The following is a 27,271-nucleotide window of genomic DNA, read 5'->3' on the forward strand; positions in this document are numbered from 1 at the left end:
TGCCATTCAAAGCACCCTATATGCGCTCAGGGATGAGATCTATCCCGAGGTGTCAACACACTCATATCTTGGCACGATGACCCTGGGCACATCCCCAACCCTGGCTGCTTTTTTGACACTCCTGTCTGAGCTGTCCCTACTGCTGAGAAGGCCTGCCAGACTGACGCCATCAACACTGCCACTTGCACAGGCCGTGCAGACTACATAGAAAGCTAACAAACGCACCCAGGCTTCTTGACCTGCATATCGTGTTAAACCTTATGTTGTCAAACCCAAACGATCTAATCAATAAATGATACCTGATAACTCAATCATGGTGTCCCCTGGTTATTTTACACAAGTTCAAACAAGAATCCATTCATATACACTCTTAAGTATAAAATTATTTCCCACATTCCCCCCTCTTGTGACTCATAAGTCACAACACATTCAACTTGCTCAGACGCTAAGAGTATGCACTCATTGCATGTAATTAATCAAAATCTTTTCTCCATAACTGCATGATTAGTTTAACTTGTTAGGACAATCAATGTACTAATAAACAACTACATGATTGGTTAAACTGTAAAAAACATAAAACAGAATATAAGTAGTATCATAGTAAAAACATAAAACAGAATATAAGTAGTATCATAGTAAAAACATAAAACAGAATATAAGTATACAAAATGTCAATTCCTTAAAATGTCAATAAAATGTCAATTCCTTCAAACTCTATGCAGGCAACAATTTGTTTTCTCTTTAATACGAATGTTCTATTTAAGCCCAACATTTTTAAATTTATACTTACCTGAACCCCTGCTCTACTTCCAGTATTTTCTTCAGCTGTTGCAGCTCATGATGTTTTCAGTTTTTCACACGGTGACCAGTAGCACGACCGTACTTGCCTGAAGTTGTCCCACCTCGTGAGATCTTACCCGTCTTTGGCTAACTGGCCCTCTTCTCTGGTCACCGGCTGCACCTCCTTTTTAGGTAGCAGCTTTTTCCAGCCCAACCTAATAGAACACAAAACCAAGTTTTAGGCAGGTTCTTTCTGATTATTCTTCTCTTCTGATTATACACAAAAAGTCTCTCAATAGGTCTGCTATGAGTCAGTTTAGGCTTCGTGTGAAGCTCACATGAAATGCTTCTAGATGATGAATTTCTCAAACTATTCGTACACAATACTGTCTTTCTCACGATTATTCAGGGCCAAAAATTCCTCTCCTTTTTCAGGGAGTTTTTCACACACGCACACACACTGTGGTACAATGACCTTGCACACACAGACACACACACGATTCTCCAGCAGCCTGGAGAACACCCAATTTTCTCCACACACACACACACAAACACTCCTCAGTTCTAATTCTTCGTTAACATTTGCAGGTCAATGGTCAAATCTGCTACGATGAAATGTCTCCACAGCCTGAGATCCCGTCCCAGCTACCACACACTGATCCAAACCTCTGTGTATTGGGGATCCCTTAGGGTTGTGGGCCACATTAAATTCACCCTTACCAAAAGTTTTCCTGGTTCCTTTCTCAATAATTCTAGGGCTGCTTCTGCAAACTGTCTCTCAAATCTATTTGGAAACCTGTATCCAATTCGCTGAAAGGGCTGTGGACTACAATGCCGTATTCTCAACCCACGTTTCTCTGCTTTTTCAGTAATGATTTTAGGAATTTCCTCACCTAGTTCTTTTGGAACGGTGAAGTAAGCACTAACGCGATGCCTTCCAGTGTGTACAGATACAAACAACTCCACCATTCAGATGCAGTAATGTTCTAAAATGTGTAATATCTACATATGGACCCCATGTATGTCAGACCACACGCTTTCAAGCAAACAGCACTATTATACAGGCACAATTATACATACAACAGATTCACATATTTTCAATTGGCACACTGATATAAATGTATGCTTGCACCAGGCACTGGTCTCTTACCTATGGTATGTGGATGGACTTTTCAATACGAGATTTATCTTAATTATGAATTGGACCCATGATAATACTACTCTTGGTTTTTCTTTATCATAACTTCATCATAACTTCATAACATCATAAATCATATACTCTTAAGTATAAAATTTCCCACAGAACACATTTTAGGACCGAAATAATCTTTATTTTCACCTAGAAATTCTGTTCTGTTTTGAGAAACCTGTGCCAAACGCAGACATTGCGACAATTTCTAATTTCTTACAGAATTTAGATCCTTTTCATAATAAACTTGCCAAACCACCAGTAAGCACATCAACCACCACGTCTGTTTTTACTGGCATTGTTTGTTTCTTAATAGATAACAAAGCATACTACACCCACTGGATATCCATCTATAAAATACACTGGGCAATAAACACATATTTTACATTTGAAATGAGTAACCTATGACCTATTATGAATGAGCAACAAAATAAAAGAACAGTGAGAGCGCACTGAATTAATAGTATACAGTATTTGTCTATGCCTGTAACTTTACAGTTTAAAACCTAGCAGAGAACTGCGAACCTTCTAAAGATCTGCTGGAGAGCAAATTATTTACAGTACATTAAAAGATGCATACATACATACTGCACATATACATACAGATTTAGCAACTGATTTATCCTGAGGTGTTGCAACCTTTTTTAAATGGTTCATAAGTTTAAAATTTATAAACCTTGCCAAATACTGTTGGAAGGCAAATGGTATTAAATGGAAACAGCCTTCCAATTTTCCCCGTCCAGTGAAAATTAGAAAGCAGTTTCTGTTTCAGTGGCTATGTGTCTTTTCTAGGAAACCCCCCTATGATGCTGCTTTGTTTCGTGTGTGTGTGTGTGTGTGTGTGCGTGTGTGTGTATATTTGGATATACAGTGGGTGGATGTTCTAATAAGTTGCACATTCACTTAAAAACATACATATTTCTAAACTCCCACGGCTGTCTAGCACATAGGGGATAATGGATTTACAAATAGGTTTGGGATTTCATTATGTTAAAGAAAGGTTTGCTTTGAAAAGTAAATAAATAAATAAATAAATAAATAAATAAATACTAATATTATATTATATTATATTATATTATATTATATTATATTATATTATATTATATTATATTATATTATATTATATTATATTATATTATATTATTGTTTTGGGAGTTGTGTCTGTAACTATTAAACTGTAAAAAAAAAAAAAGTACATAAAATTAAGTTAACAAAGTAATATTAACTGTGATTTTGTCATTTGTTTTTAATATACAGATTATTAGATATATAATTATTAAATTTTTTAAAAATGCCTCTGTCAAGCAAAGGTTTTTCAACAATAAAATGCCTACTAAAAGTAGTCATTCCTTCTAGTAAGAAACTCAGGTTGTTTAGGGATAAGTCAGATGTTCTTGTCAGGTTCAAACAATTGTAGTTGTTTAATTTCCTAAACTAATATATTCGCTCTATTATTTCCTACTGTAGTGGGTAAGCTAAAATCCTTTGTATCTAGTAAATATGATAACTGTCACGTCAGTGCTACAAACGGTGTACAATGCAGCCTACAAACAGGGAATTGAGGACCCAGCCATCACAAACTTTCATGTTCATGTTCACTTAAGTTACTTAACTTGATTAATAAATCATCTCATCTCTCCTCATCTCATTGTTGTCTGATAATATATAAGGACTTTGCAAAGTATATGCTCAATGTCCTGCACTTTCTGTTGCCAAGCCTATTATAGTTTGCTGTCACTCACATCTGATATTGATCTTGTTTCTGTTTTTTGCCCATAGTCTAACATAGTTCATTCTGATTGGTTGACCATTGCCTGTTTATTGATTACACCTTCACCTCACCCTTTTGTTTTGTCTGCTTGCAACTTAAATAAAACCTCTGGTACCTGCATTTGCAACAATTCAATGGTATCTACTGACTTACTGCTAAGAGAAATCATTTTTGCCTTTTCATTTTCATGTTTAATTTCATGTTTCTTTGAAGAATGTTCTTAGAACAGTGTCTCATTTTGTTCCTGATCTTGCAAATCATCATTATTTTCTCAGCTCCCAAATTAGAAGGCTCCAAGTCCACTCTCCCATGGTTTCACACTGACTGTTTCCACCACAACTTCTCTCTTGTTTGTCTATTTTCTAGAATTTTATGTTCTTATTATTCTAGTAAAAAAAATCTGTTACTGAAACTGGACAGTGAATGGATTTGTGGTAAATGTCAGTCCTTAAATTGCACCCTGATGCACTATTTAATTTTTTTTTATATATGCAATATTGCTTGACAAATCTAATATTCTAGTAAAAATAATATATTTTTTTCATGTTCCTGGAGATGTACTAAACAACTGTGCATTAAAATTCAGTGTACACATGAACAAAGACAATTAATTTTTTTTTATTGTTGTAAGTTGATCTAACTTACAATGAATATAGTAAAAATTCTATATTATCTTTTTTTCTTTCTTTTGCAAATTAAAATTATTAGCCCATTAAAGAAGTTACAGTAAAATGTAGTTTAATTGCTTACTGATACATATTTTATTTCAGATATTTCTGATCTCCTGATTTTTACACACAGTTTAGAAAAAAACATCCAATGGTTCAGAAATGACTTGAAAAAGAATGGCCAGATATTCATTTTCAACCTCTCCAGGAGCAGGGTTAGTAAACATTATTGGAAAGCTCACCAAACCCTTATGTGAGTATTGAGTGCATGTTGTATATAATATTAACTTCCTTTTTATTTCAAATGATACTTTATGCATTTTTGGGGCAGTTTGACATTGCTTTAAAGAAGTGTGATTGTTGTTCTTTTGGCTGAACTGTTTGGGTTCTCCACAGCAGATATAGCATATCTGGTCCGCATGTTTGATTTGGCACAGGTTTATGCCAGATGTTCTTCCTGATACAAACCTCCCATTTTATCTGGGCTTGGGCCCAGCACTAAGAGTCAGTGGCTGGGTTGGTTTTTCATAACAGCAACAGCTAATCATGTCTGTATAACAGTACGGCTTGGACAGTAATCACGGCTTTAATATCATGGATAGCTTAATATTAATGTGCTCATTGTTCAAATACATTACTGCTTCTATTTATATGGTAACTGCTCACACTATATATATACAGTGCTCACAGTATACTGTATATATTACAGAGAGTCTCTATCGGAGTAATGGAAGAAGGTGGCCTGCTCTGATGAATCACATTTCCTTTTACATCACGTCGATGGCCAGATGCGTGTGCCTTGCTTACCTGGGGAACACATGGCACCAAGGTGCACTATGGGAAGAAGACAAGCTGATGGAGGCAATGTCATTCTTTGGGAAATGTTCTGCTGGGAAACCTTGGGACCTGCCATTCATGTGGATGTTGCTTGGACACGTACCACCTACCTATTGTTGCAGACCATGTACACCCTTTCATGAAAACGGTATTCCCCGATTGCTGTGGCCTCTTTCAGCAGGATAATGCATTGCACATAACACAGCACACCTTCAGGGATCTAGTGGAGTCCATACCTCGGCGGGTCAGGACTGTTTTGGCAGCAAAGGGGGACCAACACTGTATTAGGCAGGTGGTCATAATGTTATGTCTGATCGGTATATCAGCGTTATAGAATAATTGACAGCGCTGTAAGACAGTTCTATTTGGGGAAATATTTGACAGAACACAAAGCTAATCCTAGGTCACTCAGGTTCACTTCTATAATGAGGGTAATAGAAGTGTGGCACATACAATTCTAAATAAGTGGTGGCAACCAGATAAAAACCCAGTTCACCACATTACCTTACCTAACCTCACTTAAAGACACTGTTGTTATTTTTAACGGACCAAAATGATGCCCACATGTTTTCTAATCTCTGAACTATTTCATACATCTGGCTCTACAGCTGCACATAGAGACATCATGCCCATTCAAGCTGAGGAGGCAAGTCATCTATCAGTGACGTTATTTACTTCAGTCTTATTGATTGGCTAGAGCTGTGTCAGATTGGGGATCCCCCAGAATCCGCCCCCTCAAACTACATAAAACTGTTTTAGAATCACAAGTGAGAAGCTAGGAAAGAAGAGCAAAGAAAACTGAAGCATGAATAATTAAAAAAAAAAAATTAAATTAAGAGCAAAAAATAGCAGAAAGGGCAAGCATCTGATTATATTAAGCAAAGAAAATAAAGTTTTGTTTTTAATTCCAAGTAATTAGTGTTCTTTTCTTTTTAGTTTTTGCATTATTTAAAATAGAAAATATTTCGTATTTCATTTTATGATTCGCTCGGAATATTATTAATATTATTGTTATTTTTTATTTTATTTTATTATTTTTATTTTTTAGAACCACGCATGATTATGGCGTGAAATTGACGTCATAGGCGTGGACTGGATTTCTGAGGAGGACTACAAGACATCTACATTGTAAGTATAAAATAAATAAAATAACAAACAAACAAACAAACAAAACGAATGAATGAATGAATGAATAAATAAATAAGGGTTTGTAAAACTGAAGGGTTGTTTAACACAACATGATGACATTTCACCTTAAGCAATATTTTATAGTGCAAAATTGTTTTAGGTTTACAAAATGATTTGATTCAATTACTAATCATGCTTTCAGGTTTCTGTAACTTTTTAAAGAGGTTTTTTCTGTTGCTTTATAAGTACTTCATACTAAATTACACAGAGAGATTAAAGAGGAAGTAAGGAGTATATAATGGTTTAGGAATGAGTTACAGTTACCTTTCCACGCTCACTGAGCACTCAGTGTTGAATTATGTTTAAACAGTTTAAATTGTTTACATGATCAGACACCCTTGTGTTTTTAAAATGGTATTGCTTTTGTTTGTTACTCTGGAAATTATGTAATACATTTATAAATATTGGCTTATAAATGGTTGGTGCAAATCTTAGGTTTGTGTTTTGAAAAAAATTGAAAAAAAAGTGACTGCTTATAATTTGAATGTACTCTCATTTCTGCTTTTTTCCCTTCTTCTTCCTTCATTTTCGCTAAAATAGATTTGCATGAAAGTGTAAAGAGGTGATAGGGATTATATTATATTTATTTTTAATTTACAAGCCTGTAAAACTGTACTTTTTTTTTTTTTTTTTTTTACATATTTTGTAAAAGATGGTTAAAAATGTTTCTTGTAGGATTCCTCTATTTTTTAAATACTCTATCCTCTATTAGTGTCATTTAAAAGATAAGAAGCATATATTTTACAGATTATTTAATTTATCTTGCTAACGGCCACAAACCAAACCTAGAAAATGCTAGTTCAAAGAATTCTGAATAAGCACCAGGAGTGTTAAGAATCATATAGATACACTCTTATGTATATGCAGTCTAAGATCTTCCAGCAATGTCTTGAGGTGATATACTGTATAGGCAGCTTTCTCTGGAACCTACAGTACCAGTCAAAAGTTTGGACACACCTTTTAATTCAATGTTTTTTTTGTTTAGGGATTTATTTTCTACATTCTAGAACAATACTGGAGATTTCAAAACTATGAAATAACACACATGGACTTAAGTAATCCATATGTAATGACAAAAAAGTAACAGTCAGTTGATATTTTAAGACACGTTGGTCAGGTGTTCTGGAATAGTTCTTGCAAGAACAGTATTGTCAAGTGCATTTGCAAAACCCATCAAGCACCATGATGAAACTGGCTCACATGAAGACCATCCCAGGAAAGCAAGACCAAAACTGACCTCTGCTGCAGAGGAGAAGTTCATTTAGAGTTACCAGCCTCAGAAATCACCAATTAACAGCACCTCAGATTAGAGCCGTTATGAAGGCTTTACAGAGCATCAGTAGCAGACATATCTCAATATCAACTGTTCAAAGGACATTATTGAGCATTTTGGCCGCCTTCAGCATTGTTTTATAATGTAGAAAGAAATAAACTTCAGGAAAGACCGTGGAATTAGAAGGTGTGTCCAAACTTTTGACTGGTAGTGTAGTTGCCAAGTTGTGGTTAACAGTTATCTTAGAAATCTGGTCTTGATCATGGAAAATAGAATCATGGCGAGGTGAGAATAAAGAATAAAGAACTGGAAATTAGTTGAGATGACAGCCATGCCTATATCCCGGGAAAGTGTAATTTTGAGTCCTAGAGTGGCACATGAGGAGGAGACACAAATGGAATATTTCATGTCATGGTAGTGGCTGCTTGTCCAATTTTCTTGCTGCTAAGAAAGTGACTAGATTTATGTTGATCATGTTTATCAGCTTATCATGCCTCATAGCATGCGGAATTAGCACATAGTTAGTATTACTTTGAGATACAAGACACTGGCTGCATGCAGCAGGGCTTAATCATTGAAAGAATAAGGGGTCTAATCATGGAGGTACAAAAGGGCAAGCAATTGGTTATATAGTGCAAGATGTAAAACACTTTGAAGATGTGAAACTGAGGCAGAACCTACAGAATATTTTAGACAACAACAACAATAATACTACTACTAATAATAAATAACAAATAATCAATACATGATGTATTTCAGTTACTTATTTTAAGATGGACAGTTGAAGGGAAGTTTTTTTTGCAATTGGAAGAAAACTGTCTTAAAATGTCATAAAAGTTCAACAGTTGCTCTATGGATCAGCTCACTTTTTCGATTTACAATAAAGTCTACTTTTGGCATCAAAACCACATTTTTGAAAACTCCTGCCAGGGTGAAGTTTTTTACAAACTCCGGATGCAGTTAGTGATGTGTCGTTCACGAACGATTCGTTCATTTTGAATGAATCTTTCCCATGACTCGAGAACATCGAGTCATCTCGGGGAGTGAATCGTTCATTTTGTGTAGACTGCGCATGCGCAACATCGCATAATTTTCGATTTCGATTTTAGATTCGTTCACCTTTCGAGTCCTCGGGTTCGAGTCATTCGTTCATCACGTGACAGCCCCGTATGCTAAGGCAGTGTAGTCTGAGCCGGGTTTGAGTCACTGAGCCGGAAACAGAAAAGATTAGTTCACTTTTCGAGTCTTCGGGTTTGTACCGTGACATGACCGCTTTTTTGGGTACAGAAATGAGTTCATTCTCAAACATCCTTACAGTTTTTCTACTCTTACTGTTACGTGATGCATTATAGCTTTTTATTTCCTACAGACTATAAATGTGTGAATATCTGTCATTATGGTTCTTTTCCATAACACTAAATGTTTTAATAAAGAGTTGGTTAATGCTTTAAACTTCATTAGGGAAAATCATTCTTGCCTTCTTTCTTTCTTATTTATCTACTTACTTTTTATTTTATTTTATTTATTAACTTACTGTTTATTTATTCCTTGTATTATTTATCTGAATAAACATCAGCTATCCCTGCAGTGTAGAAAATAGAAATGTATAAATTCATGCATAAAACTGAGTGTTGTTTTTAATCCATATGCAGTTATTTAATAATATATAAAATGTAGAATCTGACCTAAACATAACCTTAATGTATGAAACTAATATTAATTATTCACATTAATAGTGTTATTTGCTTTTATGTTATGCCCCTGTGTCATTTATGAGTTTATGAGTTATCAGTATTATACCAGCAAATGCACAATTGGTGGCAAAATAAACAACAATAGGTACTTTAGGTACTACTTTAACAAGTAGTATTTGTTTACAGATAGAGACAGAACAGGCAAATTAGCATTTCCAAGTAAAATGTGGATTTATTTATTTTTATTTTTAAAAAAAAAAAACCCTCACACACCACACATATACTCAAGAAATATTAAACAATAAAAAAGGAGACTGACAGAATTATTATTTTTCAGAAAATGTTTATTGCACAAATATTTTGATAATTTTATGATATCTTATAGTTTTATAATTTAATACCTTATAAAGTCAATAATACTAATGTAATATTGTATTTGTCATAAGATACTGAGACGGGAAGCAGTCACATTACAAGAACGAACAACGCGAATCCAAAGACTTGTTATGTAAACTAATCTTTTCTGTTTCCGACTCAGACTGCATTGCCTTAGCCTATAAGGATGTCAGGTGATGAATGAAAGACTCGAACCCGAGGACTCGAATCTTTTCTGTTTCCTGCGTTGCCATACGGGGCTTTCACGTGATGAACAAACTGATTCGAACCGAAGGCGCGGGAGATGAATCATTCTGTTGGGTATACAGAAGACAGCAAGGCATAGCTTAGTTTAGGATGTTACGTGACAAAAGAACGAACAAATTCGACCCAAAAATCCGGAGGTGAGGTGATGAAGTAATAGACTGCATAGCCTCAAGACACAGGTAAGCTATTACTTATAATATGACAGTTCTTTCTTATTCGAAATGTAATCAGTATGAGCGTGAGTTTATGTGTTAGCGAATTGAATGACTCTAAAAAAGATTCGTTCATTTTGATGAACGAGATTCAGAGAACCGTATCAGTAAAACGAACTTCCCATCACTAGTTGCAGTGTTATCGAAACCGGAGATTTTTGGCTTGTGAACAGGGTTGCCAGATTGGACTGAAGGTCTCCAGCCCAACTACGGCTTAAAACCCGCCCATTTAAAAAATAAAATGCACACTGTTATAACTAATACAATAACAAACAGTTATAACAGTTAATAACTTTGTGATAACGAGTAGAACGATTACAACAACCCGCTAATCAAGGCTGAAGTCTGACTGGACAGGACTCTCCTGAACCTTATTGGCTCAACTGAACCATATTATTAAAACGTCAACATTACATATTACACTTTATTTAATCGTTTGAATAGAAAAGTAGTAAAATATGTTTATAGTCAAAAATAAAAAACCCGCCAGCTGCATAACAAAAAATAAACCTCCCAGATTTTATCAACCCGCCGAATGCACTTTTTCCCGGTGAGACGTGACCAAAAGAAGCCCAATTGGGCGAAAACCCACCCAATCTGGCAACACTGCTTGTGAAGTCAGGCTTCTGATTGGCCAACATGGCTTTACGGTTGAGATTATATTGCCACCTGTTGGTTTTGCATGCTCTTGACAGATGCTCTTGCGTTTTCATGTGGACGAGATTTCTTTTTAAAACGAAGGAGGAAAAACTCAGTTTTTAAAAAATACCCGTGTATGTGTGGACTAGGCCTAAGTGTGCTAGTATTTCTCTAGTAATGGTTTCACACTGAATAAAATCTACACTCATTGTGGTGGAAGAAATGAGAGGATGCTTGGCATGACACACAAGCTGCCAAGCGCACAGCTCCGAATGGTGTACATGTGGTCTGATGTGTGGTTTCAAGAAGAAGGTTTTTTTGTGATTCTCTTAGTAAAATAAAACTGAACAAATCCTGTATTATCAGGTAATTGCCTTATAATCTTTTAATAATATTATATCATGTCCATTCTAGATTTTTCAGGTCTGTTTATCTGCATCATTTTGGACTGAGAACATGAAAAGGTTGCTGTTACTGTTAATAATACTTTACGGTATGGTGTTTCAAACTTGTTTATGTTTATAGCACAAAAACAGTGTGTTATGAACATAGAAATAAACTAACATAACATATTTTGCCACACAGGCATCCTGTTCAGCAACACCTGGGCATGGGAAGTTAAAATGCCTCCAAGCATTCATGGCCTACACAAATCCTGCCTTGTTATACCATGTACATTCTCCTATTCATACTATCCACCTTATAACCCATATCGGATAGTGTGGTATCAGTATGTTAGTCGTGGATATCCTCTAGTTTTTGATGCTTGGTACCCTGCTTCAGTGATTGATAAGTACAGAGGAAAAACCAGCTTATATAGAAAAGAATACAGGGACTGCAGTCTATTGATTGACCACCTTTCTCCTCACCATAATGGAGACAGAATATATACTTGGATAGACCCTGAAAATATTGGATCGGGAACTTTTGCATTCTATGATGTTTCTACTTTAATTCACATTGATTGTAAGTGTTACGTTTACTTACCAGTTTGTTTATTCCTTTTCAATCAAGTTAACAGTTTAAAAAAATCTGTTTTGTGTGTGTGTGTAAAAATGGAACCTTGTTACATGCAATATTTATAAGGTGAATAAAATTATGTCTGCTTTTTCTGTTAATTTTGAATGAGGTAGCATATCCACAAAAGCCCATTGTTGACATTTATGGAGGAAATAGAATTGGGGACAGCATAACAGTTCGGTGCAAAGCATATCACACTTGTCCTCACGACCCCCCCTCTCTAAGCCTGAGTGGGATAGAAAAAAAATCAGACGACTTGAAATACAATGACTATCATAATGGCAATTGGGAAGTCACACTAACACGTGTTGGGGTCATTCGGGCTGAAAGACAGGACATTGAGTGTTCTGTTAGACACAGGGGTGGCCAATATGCGTCCACTACAAAAACACATTCTGCCGAGTGTAAGTAATATTTTTACACTGTATATTTGTTTTACGCAACATATTATCCATAAAAAATGAAAAAAAAAAAACTATCTGCATTGCTGTGTATTTTCATACAATTCTTTAAAAAGTACGTCTGTTTTTGTGTCATTTTTGTTGATGTGTATTGTCTTAGATAACAACTCTATTATGTATTGCAGGTTCCATTTATCCTCTCGAGATTACTCCTAAGTCAAACACAGAGTTTCTGGAGGGTGTGGTACAAGACATTACTTGTTCAGTTCCATACAAGTGCTCCCGTGATAAACCTAACATTGTTTGGAATAATGGACTGTTAAATGGAATCCAAAGTTATAGAGAAAATCAGTACGCAACATCCGAAGCTAAATCCACTTTAAAGTTCACAGCAAAGGGCGATGATAATGGCAAGACCATTACCTGCCAAAGTATATTTAAAGGAACTTCTCAAAGCAAGACAATTACTTTAAAAGTTAAGAGTGAGTAAGAATTTCTAAAGTTAAGGACATTGTAGTCACCTGTATCCTTACGTCTTAAGCTACTATTATCATTGCATGTATGCATATCACTTGTGAATGCATTTAGGATGTATTCTTGATTGTTTATTACAATGAATTTGCTTAATCTCATCCATAAGTTTTGAATGCTTAAGGTTAGAGCTACATGCAGGGCTTGCAGTTTTATATGTTTCTGTTATGTGAACATTTAAATGTATTTTTGTTATAGAGTCAATGGGCTCACTTGACTGGAGTTTCACAATGCCCAGTGCAATCACTGGCATCCGAGGTTCCTGTGTGGTCATTCCCTGCAATTATGAATTCAAAAACTCCCAGCGTAGTGCCACCATCGTGAGGTGGTATAAAGTCTCCTCTTCAGGATACTCTCTAGTGTATGACACATCATCAAGCAATATCGATGCAGAGTTCAAAGGAAAGACCAGTTTGTTTGGCTCCTCAAATGAAAAGCACTGCAGCTTAAAGATCCAGCCACTTGGGCTGCAACATCAGGAAAGACTGTTTCCCTGGATGGACCAAACACTTACTGAAAACTACCACCGACAAAATTTTAAGGATGTAACTATTGCCCTTGATGTGACAGGTACTATCAGTTATTTTACTGGTGTATACTTATATATTTATGTAATACACAAAATATCAAATTTATTACATTTTATTTATTTTTTTTGTTAATTGCAATCATGATATTACTGGAAGTATGATTTTAAGTGTGAACAAAGAACAAACAAACCCAGAAATGAAGTACATTCACAGAGCACATTATTAGAAACACCTCTACACCTACTCATTTATAAAATTAATTGTATAAAATTGAATGTATATAGAGATGTGGTAGCTCAGCGGTCAAGGAGCTGGGTCACTGAAGCTGGGTCACAGAAGTTTGGGGTTCAAACCAAAGCTACCAACGTTAGAACTTTGAGCAAGGCTCTTAACTTCACCCCCAGTGTCTGCTGTACCATGGTTGACACTGTGCTCTGATATCCCAACTTCCTAATAAGCTGGGATATGCAAAAAACCTGGGGTAGTTCAAGTGTTTAAGGTTTTGAGATGTTGATTGGAAGGTTGGGGCCAGGCTGCCATTGCTGGGCCCCTTAGCATTTCTACGAACTTCCAAAAGTTAGGATATGCAAAGAAAGAATTTTACTATGCTGTAATGTATATGTGACAACATTAAAGACTTCTTAAATTATTTAATCAGATAATCCTTTTGCAGATTATATCAAATAGATAAAAAATCATGCAGATTTGGGTCAGCAACTTTTGGTACTATGATTTTATATCAACCATTATAACGGGGGGGAAAATGTGATTTCAGTGATTTTGACCATGCCATTATTGTTGGTGACAGCTGGGCTGGTCTGCGTATTTCTGAGTATTTGTCATTTCTGTAACTGCTAGAAGATTACAGTTTGTTTTTTGGAAAAAGGTGGAAAAAGTTCTGAAATGATTTTTCTTGATTTTTTTTTTTTCTCTAATTTTTTTTGACATCACAGAAACCTGGCATTTTAACAGGGGTGTGTAGAATGTTTATATCCACTGTAGCATTTTTCTTATATTTACAACGCAGCATAAAATGTGTGTGTGTGTGGGGGGGACAGAACAAAAATATAATGTAAAGAATAATATTAAATTAGGCAAACAATAACAACAACAATAACAAGAATGATAAAGAAAAAAGTAGGCCAGTATTGCGGCACAGCTAGTAATTTTGCTGCCTCACAGTTCCAGGGTTCCTCTGGTTACTGTCTGAGTTTTGCATGTTCTCAATTAGTGGCAGGACTGTCATGGACACTGCGTAACTACAAGATAGGAAATAAAATATGTATACTACATCTTTTAAAAATCCAAGAATCAAAAGAGGGCAAAAAGAGGTGTCTGTAAAAAAAAAAAATACCCAAGTAGTAAAGTACTTTTGTCTGTTTTGTCTAACTAAAACTCTATTTTCTCCTTTCAAAGATTTTGTTGAGAAACCAAAAGCAGAACTTCTTGGCATAGCTAAAGTTGGCGAGCCAGTAACCCTGTCCTGCAGTGTGATACACACCTGTCCTACAGAACCACCAACGCTGAGCCTAAGTATTTCACGTGGGTCTTCAAATGTTATGAATACACCTCTATATCATGGAAAATGGAAGACAACCAAAGAGTTTAAATGGACGGTTGAAGAAAATGATAATTCTGTTACTTGTACTGTGACTTATGTGGGTGGACAGACATCAAAGACTGAAATCAGTCTTAATCCTCTATGTGAGTCTGAAACAATACACAATATCAGTGTGTAAAAGTATGATTACAGTAAAATTACATCTGTTTATGTATCGTTTTGTCCTTGTGTATTGTCTAATATAATGCCTGTCTTATCTGTTATAGGTCCCATTGATCAGGTCCAGATTAAGGCTGATACAGAGTTTCTTGAGGGTGTGAAACAAAACATTGTTTGCTCTGTTACATACATGTGTGCCAAAGACCGACCTCAAATTATTTGGAAAGGTGAAGAGTTACCTGGCAGCACGTTTCAAGTGACAAAGGAAGGAATAAAACAGATTGCTAAATCCACATTAAAGTTCACACCAAAAGCTAGTGATAATGGCAAGACCATCACCTGCCAAGCAGATTTTAAAGGAAATGTTCAAACAGAGGAAATCAATTTAAGTGTTCAAAGTGAGTACATACTTTAAGGCCTGTTAAGGTCTTCTATCCACCTGTATGATTACTGTTTCTTTTTGACATGTATGTCCATCATTCAGCACTTTCTTACATCTGCCAAATGCTATGAATTTTTGTAAGTCGAGTTTTGATGAAGTTTAGAGCTACAAGCAGGGCTAGAAGTTTGAAAAAGAATCATCTTGCTCATTTATGTTATGATCCCTAAATATTTATTGTGATGAAAAATGAACATATAATATCCTTTTGTGCAAATTTTTATTACAGGGTCAATGGGCTCACTTGACTGGAGTTTCACAATGCCCAGCACAATTAATGGCATCCGAGGTTCTTGTGTGGTCATTCCATGCAATTATGAATTCAAAAATGTCCAGCATAGCAAGACCAACGTAAAATGGTATAAACTCTCCAATACAGGCTACTCTCTGGTGTATGACCAACCAACACACAATATCCTTCAACAGTTCAAAGGAAAGACAAGTTTATTTGGCTCCTCAAATGACAAAAACTGCAGCTTGAAGATTCAGCCACTTGATATGCAGCATAGTCAGGAAAGGCTGTTTCCTTGGATGGACCCAAAACCTATTGAATCATACCACAGCAAAAATTTTGATCATGTAACTATTGCCCTTGAGGTGACAGGTATGATCACTTCAATATGAATATATAATATACAATATACATATCATATTTGGTGTATTTTCATTCTATTCATTATTATAGAATAGTTTAAGGACAAACAAAAACAAAGAAAACTGAAAGGAAAGTAAATCAGTATAGTTGTTACCATATTCAGATATATTAAGAACTCACTCTAAGAAATCTAAGAGTGCATTAAGATCTCATTAAAAAATAATACATTGGGTACTACAAAATTTTATAGTAGATATCAACCATTATTTTTCCATGTGAATATATTTTGTATCATTCATAAATCATATGTTTACCTGATAAAGATATTGCAGAGATACCACAGGCAGATATTCTAGGCACAGAAAAAGTTGGTGAGCCAATAACCTTGTCCTGCAGTGTGATACACACCTGTCCTCCAACACCCCCAAAACTGAGCTTGAGTATTTCACGTGGCACTCCAAGCTTAATACACACACCACTTCATGATGGGAAATGGAAGGAAACCATAAAAATGACATGGACCCTTGAGGAAAATGATAAGTCTGTGACTTGCACAGTGAGTTACGCAGGTGGACAGTCAACAAAGACTGAAATCAGTCTTAATCCTTTGTGTGAGTCTGAAACAATAGCCATTGATTTCAAAAGGTCCAGTGTGTCAGATCATATGCTTCACATCTTTAATTAACTTTTAACCTTTTTCTCAGGTGAATTTCAAAAACCTGTAATAAGTCCAGCTCAAGAAGAGGTTATGGAAGGAATCGAGAAGAGCTTTACTTGTACTGTGAACCACACATGTCAAAAAGAAAAACCAAACATAATCTGGAATTACCAAAACATGCCAGTTTCTGTTGAAACTCGTAAGGTTTCCTCCCACAGTTGGCAAACGGTTTCAACTTTAAAACTGAAAGCATCAAGGGATGACCATGGAAAAACATTAACATGTACAGCTCAAACTACAAAGGGAGATATTTCAGATCATGTGACTTTAAAAGTAAAAAGTAAGTCAGTTTGCATTATTTTATTACAAATCCAGTAAAACATTCAGTTTTGTGTTGTACGGTAAAAACAGAGAGGTAAACATCCACAGCATTACTTATCTCATAAGAATATAGTGAATTAATTCTCAAAAATATCTTACTCATTGCATACTGCATTATTTGTTTTCTAATAAAGGGGGGATGTTTTCTTTGGACTGGACATATTCAATGCCAAGTAAGATCACAGGCCTTCGGGGCTCCTGCCTGGTCATTCCCTGCAGCTTTGAATTCAAAACAGAAAAACATAGCAATGTTGAGGTGAAATGGTACCTATACTCCTCAACAACATACCCTTTAGTGTATGGCCCAGATAATGAGAATGTCTTGGGCAAATTCTTTGACAAGACAAGGCTATATGGATTGCCTAGTGAGAAAAGCTGCAGTTTAGAAATCACTCAGCTTGAAAAGTACCACAATGGGGATAGACTGTATCCCTGGATGGATCCAAAATCAGTTGAGACTTTTCACAAGGAAAATTACTATGACAAATCTATTGAACTCCAAGTCACAGGTAACAACGCATATTTTAAAGAGATACTTTAAGTTACCAAAGACTGTATGATGTTGATTACAGTCTAATGCTTGCTTTTGACAGACCAAGCTGATAAACCAAAACTGAATATTATTGGCATACCAAGAGTGGGAGAGCAAGTCACAGTGTCCTGTAGTGTCCTGTATACTTGTCCACCCAATCCTCCAAGTCTTTCTGTGGGGAAAGCACTTGAGACTGACATTACTGAACACACACCAGTACAGGATGGCTTTTGGAAGATCACCAGAGATCACACGTTTATAATTAAGGAAGAGGAGCCAACCGTTACATGTAAAGCCACATTCCATGGAGGACAAACATCCGAAGCACAAGTTGATCTCAAAGCTCAGTGTAAGTAGTAATGCCTGAACAACAGGCTCCCGATTATTGCAAAAGTTGTCTTGAATTTACACTGGTCTTAAACTAACATCTTGCCATATTCCCCTATTGAATGGGTAGTTTGAAAGTTTAGTATTAACTCTTCTAAACTAGTCACAATCCAGTTATTGCTGCCCAAATTTAAAATGGTAAACATGTTCAATATTTTTGAGTCAACATCCTGTGTTCACAGTGGTGCAGCAGGTAGTGGTGCTGTCTCATAGCTCCAGGGTTCCTAGACTGATTCTGAGTGGAGTCTTTGTGCATTTTTGTATTTCCTTGTCTTGAGGTCATTTGTGAAAGACAGTAGTAACTACTGTGAGCAGAGCTGAACCTTTATCCTTTATGATCGTTATAAGCTGAATTTGGGTTTATTCATGAGAAATCCTACAAGATCCCAGCTTATTAAGACACCAGAGTAACATTCTTGACCTTGTAGTATGTGGAGTTAGATGTCAAAAGGCATTCCAGGATACACATGCACAAAAAAAAACTAAACCTCTTTACATTCTTGGTGGATGTGGTACAACTATTAACAATTTATGTCCTACTGTAGACAGAATTACAATATGCAATGCCTTAATTCACACAAAGATATTTTTTCCACACTGCAAACCCCGGCAAGTTAAGATAACTCAAAAGTTTTGAGGTAATAAGTTTCCTCAATTTTTTATAAGTAGATAAACTTAATTGTTTTAAATTAAGTACACTTAATACATAAGAACAGATTAACTCAAAATTATTTATTTGAATAAACTTTTTTTGTTCATAATAAATAAGCTCAATTAATTAAATTTATCGAAAATTAAAGATATTACATGTTTGTTATATATTTTTAAGTATTCAATACTTACAGTTTTTAATTCCCTAAAAATAAAATTTTCATTAATTAAAAGTAAAAAAAACTTAAGAAATATTACCTCAAAATTTACATTCAATAACAAAATCTCATTCTTAAACATTAGAAATGAAGAGACTTTTCAACTCCATATGCAGAAGCAAATGTTTTACTTTGCAATAGGAATTCAATATTTCAATCAAAAGGAGCATTCAGTCTTCATGAATTAACATCTTGTCATTAGCTTTTGAAAAAAAATAAATAAATAAAGTGACACAATATGTAGAAATTCTGGAAATATACAACAGAATAGTTTTCTGCCCTTAAACAAAAATAAATACACATGAACACAAAAAAATCTGTTTTCTGAAAACTGAGCTCAGTTACAATATACCGTAACTGTATTAGTCAAAACAAAGGAAATAATAATCGATGAGTAAAAATCTCTTACTCAGTTTTTTTTCCTGTGTCATGGAATATTTCAAAACTTCTATATTTCAAATATTTAAACAGAACATTGCCATATTAGTCACAACTGGAAAAAAGAAAAAGAAAGAAAGAAAATGAAGTGTACAGGGATCGTACATTCACATCTCTTACTCCTTTATCAGTAGATCATTTTTAAGGCTTAGCAATCGGGGTGTTAGTGGCTTTGAGTCATCTAAGCCCAGTAACACTTTTTGAATGAAGTTGAAGGTGTGAGTCAGCTCTTTCGGATAATCCAGATGTAATGCATATACACTATATTGCCAAAAGTATTCGCTCACCCATCCAAATAATCAGAATCAGGTGTTCCAATCACTTCCATGGCCACAGGTGTATAAAATCAAGCACCTAGGCATGCAGACTGTTTTTACAAACATTTGTGAAAGAATGGGTCGCTCTCAGGAGCTCAGTGAATTCCAGCGTGGAACTGTGATAGGATGCCACCTGTGCAACAAATCCAGTCGTGAAATTTCCTCGCTCCTAAATATTCCACAGTCAACTGTCAGCTGTATTATAAGAACGTGGAAGTGTTTGGGAACGACAGCAACTCAGCCACGAAGTGGTAGGCCACGTAAACTGACGGAGCGGGGTCAGCGGATGCTGAGGCGCATAGTGCGAAGAGGTCGCCAACTTTCTGCAGAGTCAATCGCTACAGACCTCCAAACTTCATGTGGCCTTCAGATTAGCTCAAGAACAGTGCGCAGAGAGCTTCATGGAATGGGTTTCCATGGCCGAGCAGCTGCATCCAAGCCATACATCACCAAGTGCAATGCAAAGCGTCGGATGCAGTGGTGTAAAGCACGCCGCCACTGGACTCTAGAGCAGTGGAGACGCGTTCTCTGGAGTGACGAATCGCGCTTCTCCATCCGGCAATCTGATGGAGGAGTCTGGGTTTGGCGGTTGCCAGGAGAACGGTACTTGTCTGACTGCATTGTGCCAAGTGTAAAGTTTGGTGGAGGGGGGATTATGGTGTGGGGTTGTTTTTCAGGAGCTGGGCTTGGCCCCTTAGTTCCAGTGAAAGGGACTCTGAATGCTTCAGCATACCAAGACATTTTGGACAATTCCATGCTCCCAACTTTGTGGGAACAGTTTGGAGCTGGCCCCTTCCTCTTCCAACATGACTGTGCACCAGTGCACAAAGCAAGGTCCATAAAGACATGGATGACAGAGTCTGGTGTGGATGAACTTGACTGGCCTGCACAGAGTCCTGACCTCAACCCGATAGAACATCTTTGGGATGAATTAGAGCGGAGACTGAGAGCCAGGCCTTCTCGTCCAGCATCAGTGTGTGACCTCACAAATGCGCTTCTGGAAGAATGGTCAAAAATTCCCACACTCCTAAACCTTGTGGACAGCCTTCCCAGAAGAGTTGAAGCTGTTATAGCTGCAAAGGGTGGACTGACGTCATATTGAACCCTATGGATTAGGAATGGGATGTCACTTAAGTTCATATGCGAGTCAAGGCAGGTGAGCGAATACTTTTGGCAATATAGTGTATCATACCAAATATCAAAAGAAAAGCATCAGACATCCTGGAAATGTCCCTCAGAATAATGTCACCTTCCAGCACAATAGCAATCCCAGCAGGGTCAAACTGAACAGTGGACCTTGAGTCTCCATTCACCATGCTTAGAAGAGCTACAGCTGAATCTGCAATGTCTGGCTCTTCCATCTCTTCAGTCTAAAAAAACACGAGGGAACTTCATGAACATAAGCAGATAAATAATTTTATAAGTCATATGAGATATATAAAACCTACATTCAACGTCTTGAAAAAGACAGAGTCATCTTCACGCAAGTAAACAGGGAGAGCTCGAAGTGCAGCTGTGCGTCTGTTATTGATATCAAAGTGCTCCTGTAAAATAAGTATTAGAGGTGCAGAGAAAAAGAAGAACAGAGAAAAAATAGTGATAAAGGACAGGTGACAATGGGAAATACATTTAAAGTGACACAATTCAAAGCTTGCAGTGTTTCCTTATGAAGTGAAACTTGTGACCATTAACCAATTAACATACTATGATTGTAATTAACATTTAAATTTACCAGAAGATCATAGGCATTAAATATGCTTCTCAATGCTTCTGCTATCTTGCCAGTGCGGGCAGCCTTCTGCCTGTAGACAGCCATGAGTCGAGGAGTATGTTTGTCCAGCTCTGCATAGAACCTGTTCTTCAAGTTGATATACGTTATTCTATGAAATTCTGCAGAAATCTGCAAGCAAGCATAGAGACAAAACAATTCTTATATGGGCATATCACCATTTCATGAGTTTTCAAATACCCTCTTAAATGGCCGAAGAGAGTTTTCTCTGAAAAAGGTTGCTTGCACCCACATAAAGGACATTTGTACACCAGCTGGACTCCTGGACATGCATGCATCTTATCCTTCTCATTATGAAATCGTGATACATGAATTTTCAGTGCACTGAATGAAACAAATGTGCAAATGCATGAGTCATAGAGACAAGGTAAAGGGCTAAGCTTTGAAAAATGGCTATGTTGCAAGCCACAATGCCTAAGTAACTGTGCTCGGGTAAGTGACGAGTAATCACATAACTTGCATTTCCAATCCATCATTCAAATCCAAATCATGAAAATGACCAGAGACAAGAACACAATAAGTTATGCCAACCTCAGAAATCAACTGGAGTTTTATAATTTGCTTTTGGTCGTTAGCAATATATATTCACCGACAAATTTTAATTTTACTCAGTATGCTCTGGCCTTACAACCCGAACATAAATTAATATAATGTCAAAGATATGACATGTTACAATGTGATTTTCATATAGTTATATCCTACAACTACATATCTAGGATTTTCATTAACTTGTGCTCTTACAAAGGCTTATAATTTTATTTCCAGGTACCTATAAGGATATAACCATTGACCCTGAGGTGGCTGATCTTGTAGAGGGTGTTGGAAAGAATTTCACCTGCACAGTTTTCCATTCTTGCAAGGGTCAGCCTCCAGCTTTTACTTGGAACTACAAAGATGTACCAGAGACTGTGGGGACTAAAAAAGGCCCTTCATTAACCTGGGCCACCTACTCTAATATATTATATATAGCTTCACTGGAGGATGATGGCAAGAAACTGACTTGTACTGCAACATTTCCCGGTGGAGAGATCACAAATTCCATTGTTTTACAGGTTCAAAGTGAGTGACTCCAAGTTAATAACTGCATGATTAAAGCCGTTTACCATTTACTTTATATAATTCCTTGTTCATATTAATATTCTAGGATATGTGCCCAAAGTGGTGGATCCCTTTGAGAATGACAGTATTTATTTCTATTTTATACTTTGTCAGTATAAAGATTTATTTAAGTGTTCTTATAATCATATGTATCTTAACATCCGTTTGCTTGCTTGATTTCAGCTCTCCACGTTTTCGAGGCAAATGTGGTACCCAAGATCACTGCTTTGATCCGCTCCTGTGTGGTAATACCCTGCACTTTCCAGACTGGGAACATGCATGTTATGCGCCTTCGAGGTCTGTGGTACACTAGTAAGGGTGAATATGTTTACCACACTGGACGGTCCAATATTATGGACAACTTTATGGGCCGCACAAAGCTTCTGGGGAATCCAGATGAACAGAACTGCACTTTAGAGATTGATAATGTCCAAGCGCATGATAATGGGCCATTCTGTTTTCATGCAGAAAAAGGCAATGATAAGTACAGGTTCAACCACAGCTGTGTCTTCATCATCATGAAAGGTGAAACAGAAGTTTTAGCTTGTTTTTTAAACCATCAGCAATGAGCTTGGCTGTGTTTTAAAACAAAGCACTTACACAACCATTAAATGATGGTTATAAATGTATAGAACAAGGACACAAAAGAGCTTGATGATGTCCTTGTTTTTCTTTGAATGCAGCATCTCCTGACAAGCCTGTGATATCAGCACTTCCTGATGTGATGGAGCCAGGCAAGCGATTCACAATAAACTGTACTGTCACACATACATGTTCCTCACATCCGCCAACAATCTCATGGAATGTTCAGGCTGCCAGACAAGTGATGAGCCATGTGGAGAGAAGTGTGGGAAAATGGGAAACAACCTCTACAATTACTTTCATCCCAACTGGCTATGAAGAAGAAGAGAATCTCATTTGTCGAGCCTCTTTCTGGAAAGGAAAAAAAGAAGAAAGCTCAACCTTATTAAGCGTGAAACGTGAATATGGCAAAATCTTTCAACTTAGGTTTATTTGTTAGAAACCATGTTGCCATGAGCTATTGTATAACTTGTGTGTATTTTTTTAGGATATGAAGGACTGGGTATGGACACCGTGGGACTTTATATAATTCTGCCTTTGTTTTCATTTTTGCTTCTGTCTATTATTGGAATTATCATTTATAGGAGAAGAGTCCAAAAGTAAGTTTTTATATTTAAACCTTCATGTTCTTTCCAAAAATGTTCTTTTAATGTTCAAATATTGAGCTAAGTTTTCAATAATGAAATATTGAACCTACCATTACAGGAAAACTAGTGATGAACCTACACCTGAGAGAAGGCAATAATTTTTTATTTTAAATGTTTATATTAAGAAATGCAAATGCAGAAATGTTATTCATAAAAAACTAAATCTGTATTGTTTTTCCTTTTAAACAGAAGATCAGTTTGGAGTCACATATCCAGGTACGAGCAAACTCTAATTCACTTGAAGTCAAACTCAATCTAGGGGGAATTTTAAAATGTTTTGATAACCAATGTGTGAGAATGACAGCTGTAATCATTTTTAAATAGCCGTGTGAGAATGTTAATATTACAGTGCTACACAGTGCCTTCTGACATGTTATAAGCAAAATATAGTTAACTATTCTATTTTTATTGTGACCAAAAAGAGATCAGTTATTATTTAAATTCTTGATATTATAATTGCCGGTCACAATTATTGCTATTCATTATTTACTCCTTTCCAGAAAATAATCTCTTCATCTTAACTTGCATTCTATAGGAGATATGATGGCGCTGCAAATTGGTTAAACTCTCTTGCAGAAACCAGGTATTTACTAATAAAAAAATAGCTTCAAATTTGCTTTTTTGCATTTGTTACTGATAAACATCTGGAATGGTAAAAAATTACGATTGTTAATATTTACGTTGTTAATATGACCAACAGCTCACCTCCAAGGCCTCCAAAACCAGAAAAAAGGTAACCTTTGTTATAAAAAAAAATCACACTTACTAAATACCTGAAACTAAACTGTTTATGTAACTAAAATAATAAACCACAATACTGAATAGCTTAATATGCATTAACTTTATTCCAACCATTTATTAGGCGTAGCGTCTGGAGCAGGTTTTCCAGGTGATGTTCCCTCTGCTTACATTATGATTGTTTTATATATTTTTAGTTATAAATACAAATTTTCCTTAATCATCATCATCATCATCATTTTTTACAGGAGAGGTCCAGTGGCCAGTACAGATCTGACAGTGCAGTACCATAGTGGCAGGTGATATTTTTAGTAATATGTAGATTAAAAACAACAACAACAACAACATGATGTTAAAAAAAGAAAGAAAATGAGCTGCATATGATTGAGATTTAAATACTTTGAAATTACTTTCCTCTTCCATCTGTCCATTACTTCGAGCTTACATCAGTTTTATGTAAGTTGAATGTAATAATGACACATAAACAGCAGCCAAATGCAGTAGAATGGCAACAGATTCCTCTATGTACTAGGCAAATTAAACAAAAGATGAAAACCCACTTGCTACTGTTGTGAAAAGCAAAAATACAGTACACTTCTTTGGTGCCATGTTCCAAATTGTTCTTCTAGATGTAAATATAGGAAATGAAACCTCATATTCTTCTTGATTGCAAAGACGATAGAATCGGCATCATGGTTCCAATCTTTTTGGAAGGGATTGTGTATGAACCTGATCCATCAGATCAGATCAGATTCATATGTATTTGTCATATACACACACAAACACACACACAAACACACACTTTTATATGATAAAGATTATAAATATTAAATACAAATGTGACTATCATTCACAGAACAAGTAATGTCAGTGCATCAGCGACATCTGCAGGATATTCTAAACCGCGCTGTTCATCACCAAAGAGGTACAGTACATTCTCTTTGATAGGACTGAAATGAATTCTGTAATCATTAGATAAGGCCTGAAGAAAAGACAAAGCATATTACATGTAAAGAACATTAGTATAGTATTTTAAAGAATGTCTGCTTTATTTGTGCTGAAATAAAAGCTATGTAAAGCAAAAAAATACATTCAACATTCTACATATGGTTTCTCACTCTGCCTTCTTTCTCTATCTCTATGTCTTTATGTCTATCCTTTTCTAAATTATGCATTACAGTGAGCCTAAACCCTACAAATCAGGAGTTGGCCACTTAGCAGTAAGTATATAATAATCTATATTAATTATATTTTATTATATATAATAATCTCTCTCTCTCTCTCTCTGTATATATATATATATATATATATATATATATATATATATATATATATATATATATATATATATATATATATATACTAAGCTCAGGGCATCTTTAATTCTCTGCTTAATTTGTCTTTTTCCTGAAATTCTCTATAGGATTATGATGATGATTACACCAACACCGCAGACTTCAAAATGTATCGAAAAATGTAATGTAAAAGTCTACGTAAAAGTACTGTTACTGTTTTTATTTTCTATAAAGCTTGGCTGATTTGATTCTTATGCAGTTTTTCATTATGTTTTTAGAATAGTCTAATAAAAACAAAAAAAATAAGAAGTGGTTATTATAGCAGGTGTTTTGCCAGATAAAATTGCAGTGCATCGAAAAGTGTAATGACAGAACACAGAGTCTATGTACTGTTACTGTTTTTTTGCTGTATTTCTCTAAGGCTTGGCTAATTTGAATCTTATGTGTTTTTATAATTATGTTGTTTGTGCACAATACTACAGAAGTGCTTATTGTAGTAGTTGTTTTGTAATGGCAGATAAAATAGTGAAATATTAAAAAACAATTGTGCTACCTGAAAATGTAAAATGTTTTTGTTCTTCATTTTTTTGTTCTTCAACATTAAGAATGTTCTTCAGTTTATTTTCAGATATATGTATGTGTGTCTGCAATATATTATATACATATACACCCATTTATAGCATATTGCCTCTGCCTTCTTTTTGTATCATGTGGAATGAGATATGTACTGAATAAAGACTGGAAAATTAGTTGGTGGCTAATTGAATTATTTACCCATGGTATAAAAAAATAAAAATATTTCTCCCTAGTATTATGATAAACTAGACAGATTGTTGATATTTCTTTTATGACAAAATGATAACAGTTCTAACAATTTGCAAATTTCCACCACATCCATGTCACACGTTTACTTGCAGTGCAAATACAAGAGTCATGGTAATAGTCCATACCAGGGGTTAAAATAGAAAAACCTGAATCTGACCTCTTTTATTAGAAAATTGGTTCAGCACAAAGATAAACAAACACAACACTTATATAATAATAATAATTATATAATAGTCAAAAGCTAAAAATCTAAATATAAGTGCATGGGGAAAGAGAAAACACCCTCCTTTAATTCTGTTTGTTTTCCAGGGCCTAAATAATAATTGTGTAATCTGCTCCATCTTCTATAAGCAAAGAAAGATCCTTAGAAGAAAACGAAAAACAATATATTTAGTCATTTTATCCAATATTCAGAAACCAGGTTTGAAAAAATAAGTACAACCTTCCTACTTCTAAAACCATTAAGTGAGTAATTAGCAGCTAGGTGTTACTAATGAAACACACAAGATTATTAAATCATCAAGAGGCGTAATGGATAATACTTAATAAAAGCAGACATGACCTTAGAAAAGCAATTGTTGCTGCT

The 27,271-nt window shown here is 35.6% G+C and overlaps 1 protein-coding gene across 3 annotated transcripts; it reads left to right on the forward strand.

Annotated features, from left to right (window-relative positions):
- The first annotated feature begins 6,017 nt into the window (after positions 1-6,017).
- Positions 6,018-26,609, forward strand: LOC131368335 (uncharacterized). Of its 3 annotated transcripts, XM_058414390.1 has the most exons (29): positions 6,018-6,156; positions 6,294-6,373; positions 9,939-10,221; positions 11,308-11,386; positions 11,479-11,859; positions 12,027-12,317; positions 12,500-12,796; positions 13,044-13,415; positions 14,792-15,079; positions 15,203-15,493; positions 15,764-16,138; positions 16,453-16,740; positions 16,834-17,127; positions 17,303-17,677; positions 17,762-18,049; positions 22,266-22,559; positions 22,645-22,683; positions 22,782-23,123; positions 23,282-23,578; positions 23,668-23,779; positions 23,886-23,918; positions 24,017-24,043; positions 24,363-24,410; positions 24,528-24,560; positions 24,690-24,716; positions 24,814-24,864; positions 25,422-25,490; positions 25,746-25,785; positions 25,989-26,609. In XM_058414390.1, the coding sequence occupies exons 4-29, from the start codon at positions 11,350-11,352 to the stop codon at positions 26,043-26,045; spliced, it is 5,046 nt and encodes a 1,681-aa protein (XP_058270373.1). In that variant the 5' UTR covers positions 6,018-6,156; positions 6,294-6,373; positions 9,939-10,221; positions 11,308-11,349; the 3' UTR covers positions 26,046-26,609. The 3 variants fall into 3 exon arrangements, 2 of the variants coding, with proteins under 2 accessions (XP_058270373.1, XP_058270374.1); XM_058414391.1 differs by lacking the exon at positions 9,939-10,221; XR_009207030.1 differs by lacking the exons at positions 25,746-25,785; positions 25,989-26,609 and having other exon boundaries at positions 24,528-24,559; positions 24,688-24,716; positions 25,422-25,464.
- The last annotated feature ends 662 nt before the right edge of the window (positions 26,610-27,271 follow it).

The sequence above is a fragment of the Hemibagrus wyckioides genome, linkage group LG17, assembly GCF_019097595.1.
Source record: "Hemibagrus wyckioides isolate EC202008001 linkage group LG17, SWU_Hwy_1.0, whole genome shotgun sequence".
NCBI lineage: Eukaryota > Metazoa > Chordata > Actinopteri > Siluriformes > Bagridae > Hemibagrus > Hemibagrus wyckioides.

Bases quoted from the DNA above. Each gene is read 5' to 3' on its own strand.
- LOC131368335 (XM_058414390.1), top strand. From the start codon at position 11,350: ATGAAAAGGTTGCTGTTACTGTTAATAATACTTTACG. The intron at 11,860-12,026 runs GTAAGTGTTACG...TGAATGAGGTAG, and splicing joins TACTTTAATTCACATTGATT to CATATCCACAAAAGCCCATT. The intron at 22,560-22,644 runs GTGAGTGACTCC...TTAATATTCTAG, and splicing joins CATTGTTTTACAGGTTCAAA to GATATGTGCCCAAAGTGGTG.